This window comes from Protobothrops mucrosquamatus, unplaced genomic scaffold (assembly GCF_001527695.2).
Source record: "Protobothrops mucrosquamatus isolate PMUCROS unplaced genomic scaffold, P.Mucros_1.0 scaffold84, whole genome shotgun sequence".
NCBI classification, from domain to species: domain Eukaryota; kingdom Metazoa; phylum Chordata; class Lepidosauria; order Squamata; family Viperidae; genus Protobothrops; species Protobothrops mucrosquamatus.
The window spans coordinates 659,842-683,737 of NW_015386461.1; the positions used below are offsets into that span (position 1 = coordinate 659,842).

Below are 23,896 nucleotides of genomic sequence, written 5' to 3' on the forward strand. Positions count from 1 at the left end.
ATGTCAATGCGTTGGTTCATCACATATTCTACTGTAGTAGTCTCCAATCGTTGCAGCTTGGCAGCCCGGCTGGGGGAGGGAGAGAGGAACCAGGGTGTGGGAGCATTGGCCTGGCGGCACGCACAACTCAATTAATGCAAGTGTTGGGCTGGCGCACATGCACATGTGTGCACAACTCAACTTGTGCAAGTTGAGTTGCACACTGACCTGATACTTGTGCGACCTGACAGTCACGCAGCCCACTTGCGAATAGGCCACGGCCCGGAAGTGAGCAGCGGCCCAGAGGTTGGGTACCTCTGTTCTACTGCTTTGATCTGAGTCATAGAACTGTCGGACACCATCAGACTTGAGACTTTCGGAACTGTCTTAGCTTTATTAACATTAGAAACAAAATATATAGGCAAAACAAACATATTTGAATCTACTATATTAAACTATAACTTTTCTATATAGCTTAAATGTGAATCATGACATAATGATTTTTAAGTTTTGGATGAATGCCGTCAGTATATTATATTTACCTCCCTTGGAAAGAAATAGTTTTACTTAGCTCATATGAACGTATATGTCGAATTTAATAAGAAATAAATGTTACGATATTTTAAATTAGCTGTTCTATTTTTATTGTTTTTGTTCCAGATATTTTGGTAAAAGACGACAGTGGGACTGCAGAGGAGCTTCAAACTTAGATGAGCTGCATGAATTACTAAGCAACGTGATGATTAGGCGAATGAAAAGTGAAGTTTTAACACAATTGCCACCTAAAATTAGGCAGCGGATACCTTTTGATCTTCCTAAAACTACTGTTAAAGTAAGCTGATATTAGCATGCCGAGAAATATGTCAATCATGATCTATTTTCATAGGTATAATGACTTTGAGAAGTATACAGAAGCCTGGCCATGTTCCAAAAGTTATCACTGAGTGTTTTGCTATTATAGTGAACCTAACTTATTCATTGTAAAATAAGATGTCATACAGAGTAAATAGAGCATTATTCTGACTTAATAGAAATATCTAAATTGGCAGTGGTTATTATTTTGTGGTGGAAACTGATAAATAGAGTGCTGAAGATACATATAATGTGGACTTGAGGATTGAGGCTCTGCTTTGAATAGTGTAGTAAATACGCATTTTCTCAGGATAATCTGGCAGCTGAAAATGCAGTTATGTAATTTCAGGAATTTTTTGGCAGGTGCTAGATGAGTGCCCTTATGTATTCCAAAGCATCTTTTCCCCCTTTTCTCCTTAAATCCAAAGGCCCAGACAGCCCTAGCAACTATAGCCAGTAGCCAAAAATTTGAATAAGTATAATTTATGTTACATGTTCAGAAAAACTTGCAACATACGTGCACATCACAGAAAAAACAGTACAATAAGGTGCATACTAATTACACTTCTAAAATATTGTGGTATTCATGAATACACATAATACATTATCTAAGTAACACATACAAAGTATTTTAGCAAGGTAATATAAATACAGTACTGAGAAGCAACTTACATAACCATTTTGATTTAAATAGTGTTCAAGTTTTGAAATTTCCAAAAAAATGGTTTTATTTATGATTGAAATAGAATGAGTTACCGGTATATTGCCTATTTTGTTATTTTTCTCTCAGTCTTTTAGTAAATTTTCATACATGGTAGGAATTTATCAATGACCACACATTGCATTGACATTGCTAAGTGGAAAAGGTTATTGTTCTTTATTGAGGAAACATGGTATGATTCAGAGACAATGTAATTGTTTTGCCTTTTCACATTTTTTGCCTCTAAATGTTGTTTCCTCCTATGCAGGAATTAAATACTAACTTTGAGGAGTGGGAGAAGTTAATGAGGGCTTCAAATTTAGATTCTTCTAAAGATGACTTTGTCCCAGTGATGAGTCTAATTACACGTATGTTTAAGCAGACTGCAATTGCCAAGGTAATCCTGAAATGTTTTGTGAGTGTTGTTAAAATGTAGTAGCTATTTCTATTCTGCTTCTTCTAACGATATAACAGCTGGATAAAGAATATTCATTTTATTTGTTTACTTATTTAAATTTACAAAGCTGCCCAGCTCTACAACAACTCTTGAGTGGTGCATAATAAAAATACCAGCAAAATACAGATAGTAGAAATAATAAACTCCAACTTCTGGGGGAACAAACCCAACCATCTTATCTCCCCAAATACAGAAGACACCTCACTCACTCACTCACTCACTCAACCCAAGGCTTGGAAGAAAAGCCAAGTTTTCAAAGCCATTCTAAACACAAGTCAGGATGTCACCACATGGATTTCAGGGTGGGGGTGGTATTCCAAAGGGTGCTACCACAAAAAAGGCACCTCTTCCTGCATTTCTCGGGAATTGAAAATAATATAAAGTGGTATTCTGATTATATGCATCTACCTTTTTATAACAAATTTTTTTTTGAAAACCAGAAAGAAATATTTTTTCATCTGTAAGATGCCCAGATCCAGCAAAAGCTTCTATGAATAGATATATCGTGGGAGATTTTTGTTAACCATTCTTTATTCCCTACAAACCCTGAACTAAATTCTACTTTTAATTTGTCCATGAACTGCCTCGTTTTAGGATATATTATCCAAAACATATTTAACAGTAATAAGTACTATATTTTACTTAAAGTTTTCTATGATAACAAATATATGTTGTGACATTTAACTAGTAGTACATCATCCCTAGCAGCAGCACTTAAATATTAATTTCAAGAACTTTGAGTGGTAATCTTTTTGTCAAACTGGACTTCTCTAGTCAGTTTTTTGTACTGCATAACATAAACCCTCAAAAGACCAACTTGAGAATCAGTTTCTCTGCATATAATTTGGGATATAGCATATTGGATGGCTGAATATGCAGGCAGCTGGGAGACATTTTATTAGTCTTTCTTGAATTGAAGAATTCCTGGTCACAGTTAAGTAGAAATACTTCCATTCAAAAAATATTTTTAATCCAAATCATAAGAGATTGTAAATTCATCTACTGTTGGTATGTGTGTATCTGTGTGTATTATTTGTCATGCTTGCCTGTTTGCTTTGAACATAAGTAGCACAAAAATCTTTACAGGAATTGATGAGCCAGTATGATAGAGTAGATGAACCAGTATGTAATAAAATTGATGCCATAGTTTGCTTTTTCTTAGCCTGAATCTACATTTGATTAAAAAAAGAAATTAATAGTTTATTTGTGCAGTTTTATTTTATAACTTAAGATACCTGGTATTTTGTTGGTGTCCCTTTGCCTTTCCTTTTCTCAATAATTATAATAAGATTCCAACTTGGTTATATATTTTAGGCAGGAGCAGTAAAGGACTATATTAAAATGCTGCTGGAGAATGAAGAACTGAAGTTTCTGGTCTTTGCTCATCATTTACGTATGCTGCAGGCATGTACAGAGGCAGTGATTGAAAGCAAGGTAAATATGCTTTATGAAATTAGATTGCTATTGGAGGCTCTTATTAAGCTGTAAACGTGAACATCACAGTTACAAAAAAGGGTAAGCATACGTCTGTACCATCTTGACTACTGACATATTTTCCACTGTATTATAAACCTCTATAAAGTAAACAATTATTAAGTGAAAACCTCTATAAAGTAAACAATTATTAAGTGAAAATTAACAGTTAAAACCAGATAGCACTGCATACATTAGCTTTATTCAGCATGGTACTTTCCACCTATGTTGGGGCTGCAACTTCAAAATACCCAATTAGCTGTACTACGGTCCCAAAATGTTTGGAGCGGGGTGCCAGGAGGGGGAAGATCCTACTTAAATTGTTATTCACTTATAGTAAATAAGTGACTCTTTACAACTTGTTGGAAGGCCAACAGCAGTAGACCAAAGACTAACACTGGAACAGTGTAAGAGCTTATACTACTCAGATTAATAAAGTTTAGTCCATGTAAAGACAACAGAGAAATTATATCGCTGTCCAAGCCCACAATCTGGTCTTAGCCCACTGTAGCCTTTACCTTTCCTCTAAAAATGTTGCTTAACTTTGGTTCCTATCGTACTATCAAGAATCATATATTAATACGTGTGCTTTGATGCATGTGATTACCATCAAGATAGTGTTGATTCTTAATGACCCCAAGATAGAGCTTTTCCAGGAGTATCTATCCTCATCCTGCCCCTTTGGTCTTCCAAGAGATGAACCTATCATTATTGTAATAAAGTCCATTCACCTTATTGCTGGTTGTTCTCTTCTTTCCTTCCACCTGTCCCAGCATTCTGGATTTTTCAAGAGAGCTGGGTTTTCACATAATATGTTCATGTAGCATAATTTGAGCCTGGCCATTTTGTGTTTCAAGAGAAATCTGGTCTGATTTGTCTGATGATCCTTTGTTTGTTTTCTTGGCATCCCTGGTATTCTCAGGAGTGTTTCCCAACATCAGAATTCAAAAGTGTCAATATTCTTCTTATCCTGCTTCTTCAAAGTCCATCTTTATCTTGCCTAGACTGTCATTAGAAAAACTAATACTTGCACCATCTGATCTTTGTAGAAATACAGTAGTGGCCAAAATTGAGGAAACCTTTTGGGAAAAGTGTACCGTAGAAATGCCACTTTTGGCTAAGTTTCCACCCATTTTTCTTCTAATTTCTTTATAACTGTAGCCTTGTTCACTTAATAATACTATTTTGCATTGCTTTCTGGGCAACCAGTCAACTCTTTGCGCTATTACTTTAATTTTATTACATTTTACAAGCTCAGTAAATGAAAGAACACAAAAAAACCCAACCAACTTGATAGCGATCACATAACACACTGACAAATGTCCTCCTCACGGCTTCAATACATGACATTAATAACTGAATCCTACTGTGATCTGATTGGCTCATTGCCAAAACAAGATGACACCTGATTGGCTCTCTAAACACTCATGCTCATTGGCTACAATCAGATGAAGGAAAGCTACCTGACATCAACCTAAGCAAATTGTGCTTCCTTTTTCTGGTTATTTGGCTATAACTTTTCATAGAACACAGTACAAATAATTGAACAAACTATGTTGCATTATATTCTTGATTAAATTATCTTTCCATTGATATATCATTTTATGATACTACTCCAAAAGAAAGTGGTGTTATTAGCCATCAAACCTCAAAAATACACTTTTCCCAAAAGGTTTTCACAATTTTGGCCACTACTGTAGATATATCACGATGTTTGAATATCTTTTCCAAGGTCTTCACTATAACTCTATCAAATACTAGTCTCTAGTTTATTTCTTGATTGCTGGTTCTGTTAATAGTGATTATTGAGCCTAAAAGTCAGAAGCCATAGTAGACCATTTCAGTAATGTCTGATAATTTTTAGGCTAACAAGTGAACCTAAGTCTGTAATTGTTGTCATTTGTTTGACCTTTATATTTAATCTTAGTCCTGTGATTCACTATGCCAGTGATGGCGAACCTTTTAGAGACTGAGTGCCCAAACCGCAACCCAAAACCCACTTATTTATCACAAAGTGCCAGGGCTGCATCAGCATTGTGGTGCCCTCGGGGGGAAGGCGTGGCCCACTGGGTGGGCATGGCTGTGGTCACAGCAGACTGGGTGGGTGTGGCCAGGGTGGGTGTGGCCATCTTGATGTTGCTTGTGGGGGAGATGCCTGTGGGAGCTGGGCAGGATTGGGGGAGATCCAGGGGGTCTCTGGTGGGTGGGGCGGTGGGCAGGAGGCTCATCTTGCAGGATGAGGCAGGGGTAGGGCGGGGGTGCCATTGCTGCGGGGCAAGGCAAGGCGAGGCAAGGGCAGCTGCTGCTTGACACCATCGGCCCCCGCACACAGAGGCCAGTGAGCGCATGGGGGCGTGCTCTACCACCTCTACTCAAGTTTGCTAGCCGGCTGCTTCGCCTCCTTTGTGCTGGGTGGGGCTGCTGCTCCGGGCACCTGCGGTGGCCTAATGGACCTGCCATAGGTTCGCCATCACTGCACTATGCTCTTTTAACTACTAGAGTTTTTAATTTTTTTACTGTCATAGTAGTAATCAGCATATATGGTTAATAATGTTTCTTTCTCCCAATTTTAAAACTTTGCTCATCTGCTTCCAATCCTGCATTCCTCTATACATATTCATCATTAAGACTGAATAAATCACGAGGCTTGTCTTATTCTTTTGTTGATTTAAGGGCAATCTGCTTTGTCATGTTCTGCCACATTTTTCTAAGGACATTACACAGCATGCCACGGCCCACATAATCAAATGTATTTCTTTCATCAATGAAGCACATATTGACTTCTTTTTAGTATTCTTTGATTTTTTTTTCATAATCAGCTGTGCATCAAACCTAATGTTTCTTTTTCTTCTTTTTCTAAAATCAGCTTGAATATGTGATGTCTCAGTTGTCAGGTGGGACTCCTATTTGCACTGAATGATCCTAAGCATTATTTTGTTAGCCTATGAAATGAAGGATATTTATGAGAGCTTGTGCATCCTGTTAAATCTTCTTCTTTGGTATTGGTGTATACCTTGACGTCCCAAAACTATTTCTGATTGTCTCCTTAAAATGGTGGCTATATTCTCAAGATGATACCCTAGAAACTGGGTGATTTGTTCTTCTGCATTAGCTTAGTTGGCACTTCAACAAAAGCAATTTACGATCTATTCCACAGTGAGCAACTGGATATATCTTTGCCATTCTAAATGAATTCCTCCATCTCATTATACCAATTATGGAGTGAGTTTTATTTGTACGTGTTTCTCGGGTGATGTTCATAAAAATAGGCCTTGGTTTGGTTGTTTGAAGATTGTGTTAGCAATGAAGAAATCGTTAGGTTGCAGAAACTAATATCATTGTCCTGATTCATTTCCTATTTGCTAGGCTGTATAATCCAACAGTGTTTTCCTCATTATTTTCAACTTTTGACATTCCAACCCCCAGCTACAAGCAGCAGTGGAACATCTGTATATAATAGCAATATTTATTATATTTTCTTGCTCAATTTCATGCAAGTTAGCATGGCATGCCTCAACTCCAAGTGCAACTCCTTAATTGATTTTGGCTAATATGCAAATTTAGGCAGAGTTGACCATGCCTAATGCTCCCATGAGGGGCCATTTGAGAAAGCCAGAGGTCTAGACTAGATCATAAAATCAAAATTTTTGGAAGAAAGCAATGTGAATCAGTTCTAAGAAAACAGAGAGGTGTAGATAGATCTCAGCCACCAGGACTCAAATATAATTTCACAACCAACTTTAGTTTGTGGTAATCGTGACTTTCTATTTTTTTTTTTTTAAATGTATACATATACATCTTAGGGTTGTAATCAGAACTTATTAGTCAAGTCACACTAATAAGCATTTCATGTGTTTTAAGGGCAAAAAGATAGTAAAGTGCTTGCTCAGCAGTCCTACTCTAACAGAGTTTTACTTACTACCAGCACAAAATACTTGCTGAGCTGTACACTATGAGATAGTGTACACTCGAGGTCAAGGAAGAAAACATTCAGTTTTAACCAAAAGAGGATCATTGAGCAGATGATAGGCTGTAGAGTTTTACTGGAGAGAGTAATGATACTATTTATATAGATAAGATGGAAAATGTACTAGATAATGTATTATAATGCAGGGATATAATGAATAGCAGTTAAGTGGAGAGGTCAAAGCCTAAGGAACTAATTATAAATCATAAGCAGTACCTATAGTGTTTGGCCTTATAGAGAGGTTAATTCCTGACCACTGTTTCCTTGGCATCCAAGATGCTAACATAAATTTGAATAAGCTTTGATGGTGGTTTTCTACTGAACACAATTTTTGGTTTTCAAGTGATCGTAATTTTAATTGCAAAAGAAAATACAGGAATTTTCTTTTGTCTCTCTGTGTGTCTGTCTTTTAGGTATTTTATTAAACAAAACAGAAATTTATATTTAAATAGTAGAGGGCAGAAGGGGCACGTAGACCTGAATTCATTGCAATTGAACTTGGGGAATAAATTTTTGTAGAAGGCAAACTTAAGAGTTTTATTTTTCCAAATTTTTAAACTATCGGCTCCACAAGCAGGAGTTCATTATCAGCAAGGCCCTGTTCTTTGGGTTTGTGCAGGGTAGCTTTAACTGTTCTTGCATATAATATTTATAATGCTAATGTCAAAAGTCCTGGCGAGGTTAATTTTTAAACTAGCTGTTCGTGACACAAAGCAGGGAAGAGCATTTTCAAGCCATTTGGCTACATTTACTTGTTTTGTCTATGATTTGCACATGTTACATGACTATGTTTGTAGATATTACCCTGTCAATTTAAATGGTTGTCCTGCAATAGTTAAAAAGTATTGAAATTGATGTTGCAACCTCAGATAACATAACATGATTCTAAACTCTCCAAAAGTTTTTATTATATCAATTTAACTAGTTGACTATCCATTAATATTTTAATGTTAAATAATAATACAACAAGTGCAGTTCGTTCAGTAGAAGTGTTACTTGTTCTACTGCCTTGCTCTTCCAATATTTAAACAGCTGCAAGTTGTGCCATTTAATGTTTCCGAATCATTTTTAAAGACAACCCCATGATATCACTGGAGCATAGGAAACTTAACAAGGTCCATTATTACTATTATTTAGCATGTGGCATTGGTACATGAAAGCCAGGAATCTACAATGTTATTCCATAGTAGAAGTTTGGTTGCCTAAGATTGCTAAGATTGTTCAGTTCATGTTCGTGTGCTATCCACCGTGCATCATAGGAACTAGCTCCACGCACAAAGCAGCTAACGACATTCTGTTGGAGTGTCAGCATCATCTGGAGCTTTTTCTCCGCTGGTTTTTGCCTCTCATTCAGGTCGGTCTGGTGCCCATTGGTTTCTTGCTTATTAGTCCCACCAGAGTAGTACCTTCTTTATCTACTTGCATTTGCATGCTTTCGAACTGCTAGGTTGGCAGAAACTGAAGTGAGTGATGGAAGCTCATTCCGTCACATGGTGCTAAGGATCAAACTGCTGGAATCCGGAGAGCCAACCTTCTCTGTCCGACAAATCCAGCATCTTTTAAGCCACTGAGCCACCGTGTCTCATTACAAAGTCCACTGACCAACTTCCCTTCAATACTTGTGGATGCTCCTCCACTAGAGGCTTTTAAGAAGAAACTGGACAGCCATTTGTCTGAAATGATACAGGCTCTCCTGCTTGAACAAGAGGTTGGACTAGAACAGAGGTCCCCAACCTTTTGGGCACCAGGGACCATTTCCGTGGAGAAAGGTTTTTCCACGGACCGGAGAGTGCGTGGTTTTGTGTGCTGCCTGCATCCCACAGATGGGATTTTGCTTGTTTGTGTGGACTGGTTGCTGACATGCCGCGGCCCAGTACCGGTCCATGGATCAGGGGTTGGGGACCCCTGGACTAGAACACCTCCAAGGTCCCTTCCAATTCTGATGTTCTGTTATTCTATTATTCTGTCTGTTGTCTTTAGACAGGGGCAGAGCAAAAGTGGAATGACATGAACTGCAGATTCCTCAACCAATATTGTTGCTTCCATAATATCATCTCCCTGCTATGCCCAACATTTCCTTTGCTTCTTCTGAATTTATACAAAGCCAATCTGGGAGTTCTAGTTACGTCACTGTTTTGGATCCCCCAAAGATAAATTCCCTTTTAGTTTCATCCTTTTAGTTCTAGTTCTATTGATAGTGACCTAACTATCTCTGGTTCCTAGTAACATTTTTCTTTATGTTCTTGCTATAATAGGTGATACAATCTGACAGGGATTATTGCCATCTGGGCCCTTCTAGCTATGAGGCAACAGCATCTGGCCATCAGACCTTCACACTTGTTCTTCCTGTGGAAGACTAGAGCAGCTTTCTCTATTAAGAATTGTTATCTTTTCAAACTAGGGACCTATATTCCTGGAAACTTTAAGGTATCATATCTGTGAAGCAAAAATGATGTGTCTAAAGCTGCTGTTCTTTTGGGATTGAATCAGTTACATACATACATACATACATACATACATACCTTAATTGCAATTGGTCTGATGACCATATTCAATGTGGAAATTAGTAATCTCATTAACATCTTTCTTTCCCAATTGTCAGGGTTTTTTTTGGTGTTTTTTTTTGTCAAAACCCAAGGATTCTCTTCGGGTGACTGTTTGTGTTACTTTATATGGTACAGGTTCGTTATATTCGGATAGATGGCAGTGTACCTTCAGCAGAACGAATAAATCTTGTAAATCAGTTCCAAAAAGATCCAGATACCAGAGTGGCCATTTTAAGCATTCAGGCTGCTGGCCAGGTAATGACTTAAATAAATAACTCCCTCTCCCTCTCACCCTCTCTCTTTCTCTGGGTTTGTGTGCATAAAACCTGTTTGTTTAAATAGATGCTGAATTAACTTTTCTTAGTTGACCATTTTGCAAAGCATCTGTTGATCATTATTCAGTGTACCTCTAAGAATCAAATACAATAAAGCCTTTTTTTTAGCACAGTAGACTTATATTTTATAATCATGAGCATAGATTTAAACTTAAGTATATTACTTAAATACACCTTAAAATTGTTCCCTGGTATGGAACACTGGTAGTAGAATCATTTTCAAATCCAGTATGGGAAAATACTTTTGGAGCTCTTAGGCTGAATAAGTTCCATATATAGATTTATACACATGCTATGCTCACAGCTAGAAAGAAGATGTTTGCCAGGTCCACAGTGGAGTTGAGTGTGGAGTATAAAATGAAGGAGAACTCAAAATCTCCTTTACTTTCTGTTAGTCTGAACCTTAGCTGGTCAAAATGGTCCTGAATAATAGGAACACTTCCAATTGCAGAAGGAAACTTCAGGAACCAGAATTTCTAACTCAGTTTCTTTTTAAGCAAATTCTAGCAGTGATGTCACGGCCTAGCAAATGATAGATGCCAGAATCAACACATTGCAACATTTTTGCAAAAATTATTTTAACAATTTTTTTTTTTGCTAAGTACTATAAATAGTAAGACTAAACTAACAACTTCCATAATTTAGTCACTAATAGTCAGATAAGTGCTGTTGTCTCCATTTGGGGACACTAAATAAATAAAGCCAAATGACTGTAGAACCACTTTTCAAAAAAAGAACTGAAATTTCATCTAGGAGTGTTATCCTACCGGAAATTCAAACATAACACAAATTATAGTGTGGAGCCCAGCTACTGGTAGTATATATCTGCATTGTTTCATACATTTGCTCATACGTATCTGTGCATATTTAACAACTTATTTTTCTATTATTAGAGAATATGTTTTTCTGGAACTTAAATTATTTTAAAGAATTTAGCTGAAGTGCTATGCATCTTTTCTTTACTTTGCCCTTGTTCTGTTGTTCCAGCTCACATAGAGCTGATCCAGAAACTAATATTACTTGCAATATATATATAGGAGCACCTCATTTATGAATGAGTATATCTGTCTATATAATGCAATTTCTTATGAGACATTTAGGAAGGAGCTACAGCTTTGTTACTGTGGAAAAACAATTAGCAATGTTATTTTACTTGTTAGGCCTCTTGAGTGAATTTTTACAAAGAAGACAAAACTTTGTAAGCCAAGATGAAGAGGAATGATGTTCTCTAATTACAACACTAAATGTTCCCCAAAATTTCTATAAGAGGCCGTAAGCTTATAAAAGGCATTGCTTGTTGCTTGTTTGATAAATGATACAAGTGTTTATTTCGTCATCATGTTTAGGGTTTAACCTTCACCGCTGCCACTCATGTTGTTTTTGCTGAACTATACTGGGACCCTGGACACATAAAACAAGCAGAAGACAGAGCTCATCGGATAGGACAGAGTAACTCTGTGAATATCCACTATCTTATTGCAAATGGAACATTAGACTCTGTAATGTGGGCAATGCTGAATCGTAAGGTAGGATTAAATATTGAAAGTCCCAGCTGCTACAGATTTTGTACTGTATGGATGTATACAGATAGTCCTCAACTTGCAATAGTTCATCGAGTGACCGTTCAAAGTTACAACGCCACTTAAAAAAGCAACTTATGACCATTTTTCATATTTATGACCGTGGCAATATACCCATGGTCACGGGATTTACATTTGGATGCTTGACAACTGACTCACATTTAGGATGGTTGTAGTATCCTGGAGTCATGTGATCCCCTTTCTCACAAGGAAAGTCAATGGGGAAGCCTAACACAAGGGTCTTCAGACTTGGCCCTTTTATGACTGGTGGGCTTCAACTCCCAGAATTCCTCAGCCAGCGTATGAAAACCTCTGACTTAACAACTGTATTACTAATTTAAGAACTGCAATGATTCACTTAACAAATGTGGCGAAAAAAGTCGTAAAGTGGGACAAAACTCACTTAACAAATTGCTCGCTTAACATCATAAATTTTGGACTCAGTTGTGGTCGTAAGCTGAGGACTATCTGTACATTCTACGCTGTTCCTTTTTCACCCAGCATCTTTTTTTCTATCAAGTTTTGGTTCATTTTGATTCTGAAGAAGAATATTATGTATCTGAAGAGACAGTCAAGACATAATGGCACATAAAAGTTTCTTTGCTACGAAATTTCCTTAGAAGCCTCTGAACCCCTACTTCAGAAAGCCGAAGTGTCTCAGTTCTGAAAGGACAAGGATAATGAAACAGAGGAAATGTTCATGTAGGTAATTAGAGCTTAGAAGATGCAGTCAGATGATAATGAGAAGCAGCCTTTACCCTTGGAAATGTTCCATGTTTTGTCGTCATTTATCTTAATCTGACATTAAAGACCTGAAATCAAGACCCTTGGAATGAAAAAAAGAATTTGTTGAGCTATAGAATTTAAGAAATGTCAGATTATTTGGGATGCTCTATCTGTCATCTCTGCAGATTCTGTACAAAAACAAAATTTGTATTAGTGCAACTCAGAGGTCACAAAATAATATGCACGTTTTCATGTTCTCCATAATTTATTGCATAGCATGGTAAATAATGCAGGGATGGGGGAAGTTATTAGCGCCATGGAATCCGAGTTTAGTCACATATTTAAGATTTAATATGAGAGAAGTTTCTTACATTAACATTAGGCTAGGGCAAGTTTATAATTGCTTGTAAGACTCTTTCCAAGACTGCTGGGAAGTAGACATAAAGAATAATTGTACCTTTATTTTTTAAAAGATAATATTGAAATTATATGCTCTTAGACGAGGCAGACTTTCCAGGTTCTTTGGAAGGCGGCTAAAATAGAAACTAAGCAGTTGTTATTTTGAAAACTGCAAATGATTTTGGATGATATATTTTGAGAAATGGCAGTCTTTCTTGGCGTTTGGCACTTTGTTGTTATATTAGCTCTCTAGGCCCAGAAAAGGCCAAATGAGTACAACCAAACTTTCTCGCCTCTTTTTAGGGAAAGTTGGGCATTTGAAGATATAATGTGGATGTTAATTATGCCCCTGAGGCTTAATAAGCCCACTTTGGTTTCAACAGGGAGGAAAATGCAGGAATTGCATAGCTGAAAATCAACTATTGTGCTGCTAATTTTGATTGTGTTATCTGAAAGTAGTTTTGGTGTTGGGGAGCGACATCTGAAGTAGTAGGTGATAATTCAATATTCCAGTGGAATATTAAGGAATATTTTCTCTTGAAATTTTGTTTTGGAAATCTGCAGAGACACAATTTTTACATCAGACTTTTAATTTCTATTTCTAAGTGTTTTGCTTGTCATCTTGAATGCTTATTAGAAGTTGGGTATGAGACAAATATATAAATAATAACATGTGGTGTTTTTTTTAAAATTCATTTACTATTTAGGCCACAGTTACAGGTGCCACATTAAATGGCAAGAAAGAAAAGCTACAGGCACCAGAAGGTGACAAAGATAAATGGAATTTTTTGAATTTTGCTGAAGTCTGGACCCCAAACGAAGGCCTAAATGAAAGCAAGGATGAGGTGTTATTCACTCATGTAAGAATGTACATATATAAATCCTTTTCAATATCCAAGAGTAATACTATGTTTTTGATATACAAGTACTTCTCATTTTGGTTTAGATCGACTGTAATAACTGAATTTCACACAGCATTCTATCATCATCAATGTTAGCTATTGTAATGCTGCTTTAGAATCATCAATGAAGTGAAATGTCCATAGAAATAAATGCTTTATTTTATATTTAAAGTATTCTTTTATTTTTCTCTTAAACCCATTGGTATGATTTCTGTCGGATTTGCTGACCTAGACATTCGGAAGAGGCAGCTGACATTCCATATGTCATGATGTTGCACAAATGATGCTAATTAGATACAATATGTTATTTGTGTAATGGCATTGTGACAAGTGTGACATTATCGGTGCTTCTAGCAGATGCTTATGTCCACTGATTATAATTCTGTTTGGTCTTTGATAACTGTGTTGGGAGTTTTAGCGCTTTCTGCAGAAACTTAATGGTAGATTATAGCAGATTAATTTGTCTTAATACTTTGGTTCAGGGTTTACTCAAATAGCCTTTTGCATATTATCTAGGGCATTAGCTTCATTACAAGCTGCACTAATAATTCTTCATATAAATGTCAAGTTGTGAAATCTAAAAATGATCATCATTGGCAGAAAAGATCTCTCCCTTCACAGCATCATTTTCCTAATAACAAAAGACAGGTTCAGAATTAATTACACGGCTCATTATTTTTTTAAAAAAAACTAGCCATTGTGTCAGTTGAGTTTCAAAATCAGATCCAAATCCATGGAAACAAACATGATTCCTATTGTTTTAACTATAGCAAAGATTAAAATGAGTTAAATGTATGTTATTTGACCAAAATATTAGTATTAATAGTTCATTTTGTGAAATTTGTCAAAATATTAGTATTAATAGTTCATTTTGTGAAATTTATTTAAAAGTGTGGAGTAAGTCGTACTGATGCAAAACCTTACTTTTCATTTGGCATCTAACATACCAATTTTGTTTAAAAGCTCTATATCCAATATCGCAACTTTAAAAAAAAATAGTTTGAATAATGTTGACAGAATGTTAATACTAATAAAATTCTATATTCTAAAATATAGAATATTACTTTTTTTCTTAAGATGTCAAATTGCCTCTTAAAATTCAAACTACAAACTTATGATCACAACTGAGCCTGTAAATTTGGTTGTAAGTCATTGTGGTCATAAGTCAAGTTACCACATGACCTAACTCAGTTTTACGACCATTTTTACAAACAATCATTAAGTGAATCAACATGGTTGTAAATCTAAATCGAACTTACTCAATGGGCATTTTTTGCTGGAGAACGGCAAAAAAAATTGCAAAACATGATTGTGACCACAATACACTGAACTGGTATTAAATGCGATTAGGTGAGCACAGAGGTCATGTGGCATTTGTAACTTCGAGGACCAATGCCCATTTTTCCAAGCTTGTCATAACTTTGAATAGTTGTTCAGTGACCAGTCATAAGTCAAGGACTACCTATTTCTAAAATGGTGACATTGAAATAGGAAATGATTGATAATGAAAGGGTAACGAATAGTAATTGATAATGAAGGGGCATCTTTGTATTAAGCAAAGTAATGATTGTTGGGTCTTCCATCCTAGTTTGAAAAGGAGAAGCAACATGATATTCGTGACTTCTTTTCGCCAAAACCAGATATAGAGAAAAAGCGAAAAATGGATTCCGGTTATAATGTATCCCCATGTTTGAGTTCAAATTCTTCCCAAGCCTCGGAGGAAAAGGATCTGGAAAGTGGCAGAAACACAGAACCTCAGGATCCAGAGGATCTAGATGAGCTTTGTAGAGAGGCAAAGAGACCAAGATCTGTAGATCCATCTACACCCAAGATTGTTCCTAATAGAGGAAAGAGAAAATGCTTGTTTAGTGAAAGAAACAGTTCATTTTCAGAAGACGCTTCCCAGGAGGAGGATTGTGTCCTTTTACCTGGGTCAACAAAAGGATTTGCTTCTGAAGTAACCTGGCTTTGCAATCTTTGCACTTACAGTAACAGTTCGTTGCTACCTTATTGTGAAATGTGTGAATCTCCTCGCAGAAAGAAAAGTGAGTAAAAATATTTGCTTCCGTTAAAATCTTTTTTTCATTGTTTTAACACATCTTGTTACTCTGTTTGCATTATAGCACGTGTACAAAAATATCCTAATGTTTAATGCTAAAAGTAGAAATTTAACAGTTGGGCCTAAAAGTGTAATATTGCATAAATTAAGGGCTTGCAGGAATAAATGTAATTGTCCATGGTACAAATTTAATTTGTATGATATCTTTTTGTTAGAGGTGTTAAAAGAAGCAACTTTGTTAATCTTTATTACTGCATTTCTGACATTCCTCCCTCCCTTCTCTGAGTAATATACATAGACTCTTGACCTAGAGCAGGGGTCTTCAAACTTGGCCCTTTTATGACTTGTGGACTTCAACTCCCAGAATTCCTCAGCCAGACAAGCTGGCTGAGGAATTCTGGGAGCTGAAGTCCACAAGTCATAAAAGGGCCAAGTTTGAAGACCCCTGATTTAGGAAAGCAGCAGTAGGAAAACTCAGTTCAAGGATAGATCTTCTTTCATCCCCAAGGGTGTAGGCTGTGGGCCGTGTTTGACCTCAGATGCGTGAAAGGAAGTGTTGCTAGGACAAAAGTGGGACCAGGACAAAAGCTAAATTCAGTTGAATTGAAGCCTAAAATAGTTGCATTTAATGAGCAGCGTGGTGGCCTAGAGGTGGAGCTCTCGCCTCACAATCAGAAGGCTGCAAGTTTGATCCTAGGTAGCGGCAGATATTTCTCTCTCTAGGCCAGGCATGTCAAACTTGCAACGTCACGTGACGTTGCGCAACACATCGCGACTTTTTCCCCATTGCTGGCAATGTGGTGGGTGCCGTTTCGTCATAATGCATCCAGCCCCTTGGGCTGGCAGTTTGACATGCCTGCTCTAGGCACAATGAGAAAATATCTGCTGTGAACTCTGTGTAGGCATCAGGAAGGGCAATTGGCCAGTAAATGCTCAGCTCCCTTCAGTCACCCCAACTCCACCTTAATGCAAGGGATTAAAGAGTCATTCTAAGAAGAAAAAAAAGCTAATATAAGTATTTTGCAATTATTCTATAATTACCCTGTGTGTGACATTTAAAGAGTCCTGTGATAATTCTTGGAGACTTGGAGAGGGAGATGTATATGTAGGTATTTCCTTCATTTAGCGTATGCAATTATTATTTATTTAAGTGTCAAATCTATGGTAGTACCAAAGCACAGAGGAAATAATAGATGTAAAGAAAGTAATTGAAAACAGTTTCACTCTTTATAAATATATTGATGAAATTAATAACTGGATACAATGGAAGGCAATGCAATTTAAACAATGCAATTTATAGATTTTTCACCTTTTTATTTTTGTATTTTCTTATACTTTTTTGCTTTTTTAATTTTCTTTTTTTCTTTTTCTTTTAATATTTATAAATAATGATATCAATAACTAACATGTTTAAAGCATTATAGAACTCTCTAGTTGTATTTTAAGATGGCATGATAAATTATTCTAGACAATTAATGAAATAATTGTTTTCAAATTTTATTATAATTAAAAACTCTTCGTTTAGTATTGTGATTCTTTTTCCACTATGTCTTTATCAGCCTTTTTATTTTATGTAGCTTTTTATTCTGTTCTTTTAATTTTTTTAACCATCTATTTAGAAAATTGCTCGATGTTTGGTGACTTATGTTATTATTTTTGTGCCCATAGCCACTGAGTATGAGCATAAGACAAGTAGTTGGCAGGCACATATCCTGTCCTTGTTTAATCTGAGAATTATCTATATAATTACTTATGGTTAACTACAATTAACTGCTACTCTTCTCTTAAGAACTAAGTAGTAGACTTTATAACAGAAATGTACCTTAGCATTTATGTTAGCTTTTCTTTCCCAACAGTATAATATATGTTATTCCTTCTTGCTTTTTAATACCCATAGTTATACAAAAGGAAAGTCAAATTGGTTTTCTCTCTACTGAAAGCGAAGATGGAAATGCAATCAAAAATAACATAGGTCTTAATGGTATCGAGATGATCAAGGAAGAAACAAATAAGAAATCGGACTGCTGCAAGCAAGAACTCAAAGAAGGTAATAAATATTGCCTTCCTTCTGGCACTAATTATTACATGTTCAGGTTTGGGCTGTGGGATATCTAGAAGTTTGAGAATTATCAGCTCTTCAGTGATTGTTGCATGTATAACATTTGCAAAATGTTTAAATGGTGAGAAAATTTCTGTCTAGTCTTTAAGGGTTTGGAGCCAATTTGGAGTGGAAGTGGAGAATGTAGGGGAATGAGAGGCAGGGAAAGACTTATTAGTGGAAGTCAACTTGTTTAACAATGGAACACAAAACTCTACAAAGAATAATGTAAACACTTGTAGGATTCTTCCTCTCCTCTGTTGTTGAACACAGTGCTTAGAAAGACTTACAAGATGCCCTCAGTACATTTTGGAGACCATGGTAGGGCTATAGTTTGCATTTTGAGAATTTAGACGATGCAAGAAAATGTCCTATTGGGGAAAAAAAATCTTATTTGTCTACCAAAATTAACTTGATTAACATAGTTGCCTCTCTCTATAACAAGATTATACTTCAAAAAATATCACAAAATATTCATCTGCTAAATTAGAAGTGAGGGCCAGTTTGACTTAGTTGTTAAAGTAACTTCTTTAGAAACTGGAAGACTCTGAGTTCTAGTTCTGCCTTAGGCAGGAAATGGGTGACTTTGGGCCATTTGCTTATCCCTCAATACTAGGAAGAAGGCAGAAGCAAACAATTTCTGAAAATGTTTCCAAGAAATTTGCATGAATTTGTCCGTGGAGTTCGTCATCAAAAAAACAACAGTAGTTTATATATAGCTTTAATGCATACAATTGGCTTTGAACATAGCCAAATAAGGGTGATGTTGTTAAGGTTCCGATAGACAAGACTAAACAAATCAGAACTCCGAGGCTTGAGTGTTCCTCAAAGAACATGTTTATTGGTTACATAGTATCGGCACGGTCAAAAGTGAAACCAAATCTGAAGATCCCTTCAGAGAGCAACAATATTACAAAGTTAAACTTCCCACCCCAGTGGTATGCAATTAGTTATGTTCCCCAATAGAAGAGTTTGGCGGGCTTTCTAACTAAATGTTCCCGCCCCTATCTAACTGACAGAAATGATCTTGGTTCCCATAGGACAGTAAAATGGTTTGACTAGTAGAAATCCTCCATCCCCCCTCCCAATCTTGTGGCAACTTAGAACGAGGAAAATGGCTGCAGCCAGGTTCGTTGTAGAGTTGACAGATGTGCTTTGACATGCTAATGATATATAATAATAAAAATGTTATACAATATCCTAGTATCTTTCTAATAATAATCTTTTACCTCTTCAGAACACTGCCATAGAGAAAAAAAACAGAAGCTGTGTTTTTGGTATACTAGGGCTTAAAGGATCCTTGCAAATAAGAATTAGAAACTAGATCTGGGTCAAGGTCTAGATCAATTCAATTCAATATTTACAACAATAGACTATTATTGTTTTCTATTTCTACTGGGAATTATAAATTGGAGATAAAGTTAGATTGTTATCCTTATTTCTTGAGTAAATGAAAAGATCTAAATAGACCACCTACTATAAAGGTACTTCCTTAGATGTTTTTCTCATATCATTTTGTTGAGAGTTAGGCCTCATTGCAGTTGTTTTAGATACAAGTAATCCTTGCCTTACAATGATCACTGAGGCTGGAACTTTGGTCGTAAGCATTGCAGTCGTAAGTTGAATCACCATGTGACATAAATATATCAAGTACTAAATAACCCCTGTGCCACAACAAACTAGGTAGGATCTAAAGATGTGGTTGCATCTTAGGAAGTTTCCTGGTAAATCAGGTGGAATGTACTTGCACGGTGGCATGTTCATTATCATAATTGTTATAAAGAGATGAAAGTAAAATTATTTTGTAATAAAACTTAAATCATTTTTATTCACAGAGTATTTAAACGGTTCAGAATCCACCCTAACATATCATAGTCTAATGTTCTGCGCAAGTAGGAACACTGACCGAATTCATGCCTACACAAAGGTGAGAAATTAATTTTGGATTCAAAGAAGCACAGGTAGAATTCTGATTGGTACAATATTTTCTATTTGTTTTGCTCGTGACTGTTCTATACCTTCTAAAAAGCATTCCTGAAAGAGTATAAAACTATATGCTGTAGAATGGAATTGCATCAAGAAAGCAAAGAGGCTGAGTTTTGAGGGACATAAGTTAGAAATTGGCAGAAACTGAGGAGAGAAGTTGCAGAAACATACTTATTTTTTGCTGTTGGGAACACCTTTTTCCAATTTACATCAGTTCTGTGCCTTCTCACTGAATCATTCTCCTTTAAGATTGACCACTGGATATCTCAGTATCAACCATATTACTATCCCAATCCAGCTAGTGTACAATTCCTGGAGCATTCCATGATTAGTCAATATAATCCACTATGAGTACTGGCTTTCCACCCATTCTTGCCTTCCCCCTCTATGTAATGTAATTTTCAACTTAACTAAGATAGTTGTTGCCTGGAATAGTCCCATAACCAGCACCTTCCTATGATGTTGCTATCATGTCCTCAGGACATCTCTGTTGTGGGAAGAGATATTGTGGTCTCTTCAAAGCAGATTCAAGCTCCATCCCTACATGACCAATTGCTCTAGGATTGCTGTTTTCTCCACAGATACTACGTTTGTATCTTCAAATTTTCCCATGTCCCCATTCTATTGTAAGTATAGGAGATCTACCTTATCATTATTTAATATTCAGGCTGAATTTGCAGAAGGCAACAGTTAATGTCTTTTGAGATCTTGATACAATCAGCTTCTCCATTTATTATCAGGTCGGAAACCAACTACTAATTATTCTTTCAATTATTCCATTTCTATAATGAGCAAATTCCTTAAATGGTGTAGTTTCTTAATGATGGAAGTCCAACCATCTCAGATTGTGGAAGACCCAATTTACAAGCTGCAAGACATGTAAATCTTGTCCTTTGAAATCTAATCTACAAATCTGGGCTGTATCTAAAAGGGTGATTTTGTTATGAGTTGGCAAACAACAGTCCTGCAGATCAGTACCTATTCTATTAGAAGATTTCTAGTTTTTCTTTGTGGCCTCCCTTTGTGTCAGGAAACTGTATGGCTTCAGTCACCTACTAGACAATCTTTAGAAATCGTTATTCAATCAGTATATGATGATCACATCCTTCTCTAAGTAATAAACTAGTCATCCATGTGTGAATTACAGGTTCCAACCGAAGAACCAGTTACTTATCTATGACATCTATCATAGATACCTTGTGCTCCACTTGTGATCAAATGATAGTGACCTCAATTTTACTATGTCAGTCTCTGGGAAATGAGAGGGTTTAATGTGAGCTGTGCTGAATACAAAAAGTGGGATGCACAACAAGAAATCCATATTCTACAAGTTTCCAAATTGCCTTTACATAGGGAAGTAACTTGTACCCAGAGATGCAATCCATGTGACAGATGGCCACTTCACTCACATGTAAATAACTAATTCTTCCTTGAAACCATTAGCAGGCTGAATAACTTCCTGATCTAAGGTACTAAGTGTCTGTTATTTGATTATCCAGGATGGAGAACCTCTCAATTGCAATTTCATTCCACTTGATATAAAAGTAGGCAACTGGGAAGATTTACCAGCATGTTTTCAACAAAAACAGAACCAAACACTGGTAAGTTTTATTCCATGATTCTTGATAAAGCTATAAATAAAACCCAAGCTATATCTTTTGACTATATTAACCTAAATTGATTTCTTAGTGTTGTTTTTGTTTAGAGATACCTATTTCTTTTTTTTCTTTTTGGAAGAAAAACACTCCATACATTTTCTGCACATAGACTAAATTATTTAATTTCATATGTACTCATACTACTTATTCATCATGCTTTTCCCTTTCATGGTAAGTAACATTATGCAAGCTCTAGAAGAAGAGTAACAGATAATATAGAATGGAATGGAATGGAATAGGGAATAAGAATGGGAATGGAATGAATTACTTTAATTGCTGTCTGATTAGACACAAAGAATTTGTCTCCGGTGCAGAAGCTCTCAGTGTACATGCAAAGCAATAGAGTAATAATAATCATAACGATGATACCAATAAGAGGAGTAAGCAAAGGAATGTAAAAGCGTAAGTTAAGAAAAGGAATGAAAATAAAATTGAATTCAGTTTATATTAATACCATTAATTGTTTCCACTAAATTCCTTTTCCAAATTATTTTAATGGCTTTAAATTTCTCACTTCTCTTTTTTAGGATCTCATCTGTTCGGCCATAAATTCTCAGCCTTCTTCACCTCTTCATATTCACTCTTCCTTCCTATATTTCTTTAATAATTCAAGCCTATTTCGTTCTCTATGTACAAACCACTTTGACGTATTTCTTTTGTACCGATCACTTGCTTTTGCATTAATTCCACATTTATTATCATTTGTCTCTTCTTGTTTCTTTTAACCTGTTTCCATGACATTCAAGTTCAATGCTTTTCCTGAAATACTGACATTTTCATTTAAGAAAATAGACAGAAGCACACTCTTATAAATAGCTTCTTTCTTTTTTGCTTCCTTTTCTTCTTTTGACAAACATTCCCCATGTTAGACTACGTATTGCTCACTATCTTTCTACCAGCATACGTATAGTTTGAAAATTCCATTTCCCTATTTTTCTGGTATGCTGTAAAACTACATAAATTCACTTTCTTTACTACTTTAGCTTTTAGCCATTTACATATAATTTGCAATTTTTCATTTTATTTCCTCTGTAAACAAATTACCTTGGTCTTTGATATACTAGTGGTCAGATGTGTATATCCCAGTGCCACACACGGTCTCGTATTGTTTTGCAAACCAGGCCCGTGGCCAATATGACAACAGTATCTGCATACATAACCGCATGCACATTTGTGTCCCCAGCCACTGTCTCAAGATTTCCTTAAGATTTATCCATAAATAAGTAAATCAAAAGAACATCAAATGTCCTATGTCTTATTTCATGTTTGATGTTGAACCGTTTGTTACGTTTCCTCCTTATTGTCACATATGCTTTACTACACAATCACATTGATTTCATTGATGTAACTAACCGTTTGACTTTTTGAATCTGACAGAATATACAAAAACTTACAAATATTTGTTTCTGAAAACACAAAGGAGGCTCTAGTGGATTTTTTCCCCTTCATATTGCAATAACATCTGAAAATAAGTGTTCACTGCTGCAGTCATCAGCTGTCCCTGTATTACAAAGCAAAATATGAAATAATAGGTGCCAATTAATATTTTATGACCAAGTGTATGTATGTACAAGATCGACACAGCATTTTCTATTTTCAGAGGTGTCAAAGAGACACTTGAAATTCACAGGAGTCTTTCTGCTAAATGCAAACGTTAACATTTGTACTGTGCACACAAGGCTCACAGGCTTATAATGGAAGATCATTTCTAGTGGAAGAGACTGAGGCTGAGAAAATGGTTTGGTTAAGGTAACCTAGTGTAATAAATGTTTGAAAAAATAGAATTTGAGCAAAGAAATTCATGCTTGTCACCCAGTATCAAGCCACCGGGCTGTATCTATATCCATGATTGAATCGATGTATACATTTGCTAACCTCTAGTCTAGATCAAGACAGAATAATCTGTAGCTGCGCAACCGTTGACAAGCATAGCTCTTAGCATGCTGATTGAAATGGATGGGAAAAGAAATCTATCAAGAGAATTTAAGTTCCAAGGCTAAGTCCTCTTTGAAATTACACTGATTCTCACCCGCTTGTCTTTCTCTTTGCTGTGATTTGTGATGAAATATGATGAGGGGCTGGCTCAGTAGATAGTTTCTGATCTACAGAGATTGGATGTTACTGAGTTCTCCTCTGCTTCTGGAGTTCCATATCCCATCAGTGCTGAGGCTGCTGCCAT

The 23,896-nt window shown here is 36.1% G+C and overlaps 1 protein-coding gene across 1 annotated transcript in view; it reads left to right on the forward strand.

Annotated features, from left to right (window-relative positions):
- ZRANB3 (zinc finger RANBP2-type containing 3) overlaps positions 1 to 23,896 on the forward strand; it is a 51,719-nt gene that overhangs the window by 20,313 nt on the left and 7,510 nt on the right. The window contains exons 7-16 of the mRNA XM_015812441.2: positions 640 to 811; positions 1,800 to 1,928; positions 3,303 to 3,422; positions 10,110 to 10,229; positions 11,656 to 11,835; positions 13,722 to 13,874; positions 15,505 to 15,961; positions 17,873 to 18,022; positions 19,909 to 20,000; positions 21,559 to 21,660. Coding sequence (XP_015667927.2) covers positions 640 to 811; positions 1,800 to 1,928; positions 3,303 to 3,422; positions 10,110 to 10,229; positions 11,656 to 11,835; positions 13,722 to 13,874; positions 15,505 to 15,961; positions 17,873 to 18,022; positions 19,909 to 20,000; positions 21,559 to 21,660 — 1,675 coding nt within the window. The remainder of the gene's footprint in view (positions 1 to 639; positions 812 to 1,799; positions 1,929 to 3,302; positions 3,423 to 10,109; positions 10,230 to 11,655; positions 11,836 to 13,721; positions 13,875 to 15,504; positions 15,962 to 17,872; positions 18,023 to 19,908; positions 20,001 to 21,558; positions 21,661 to 23,896) is intronic.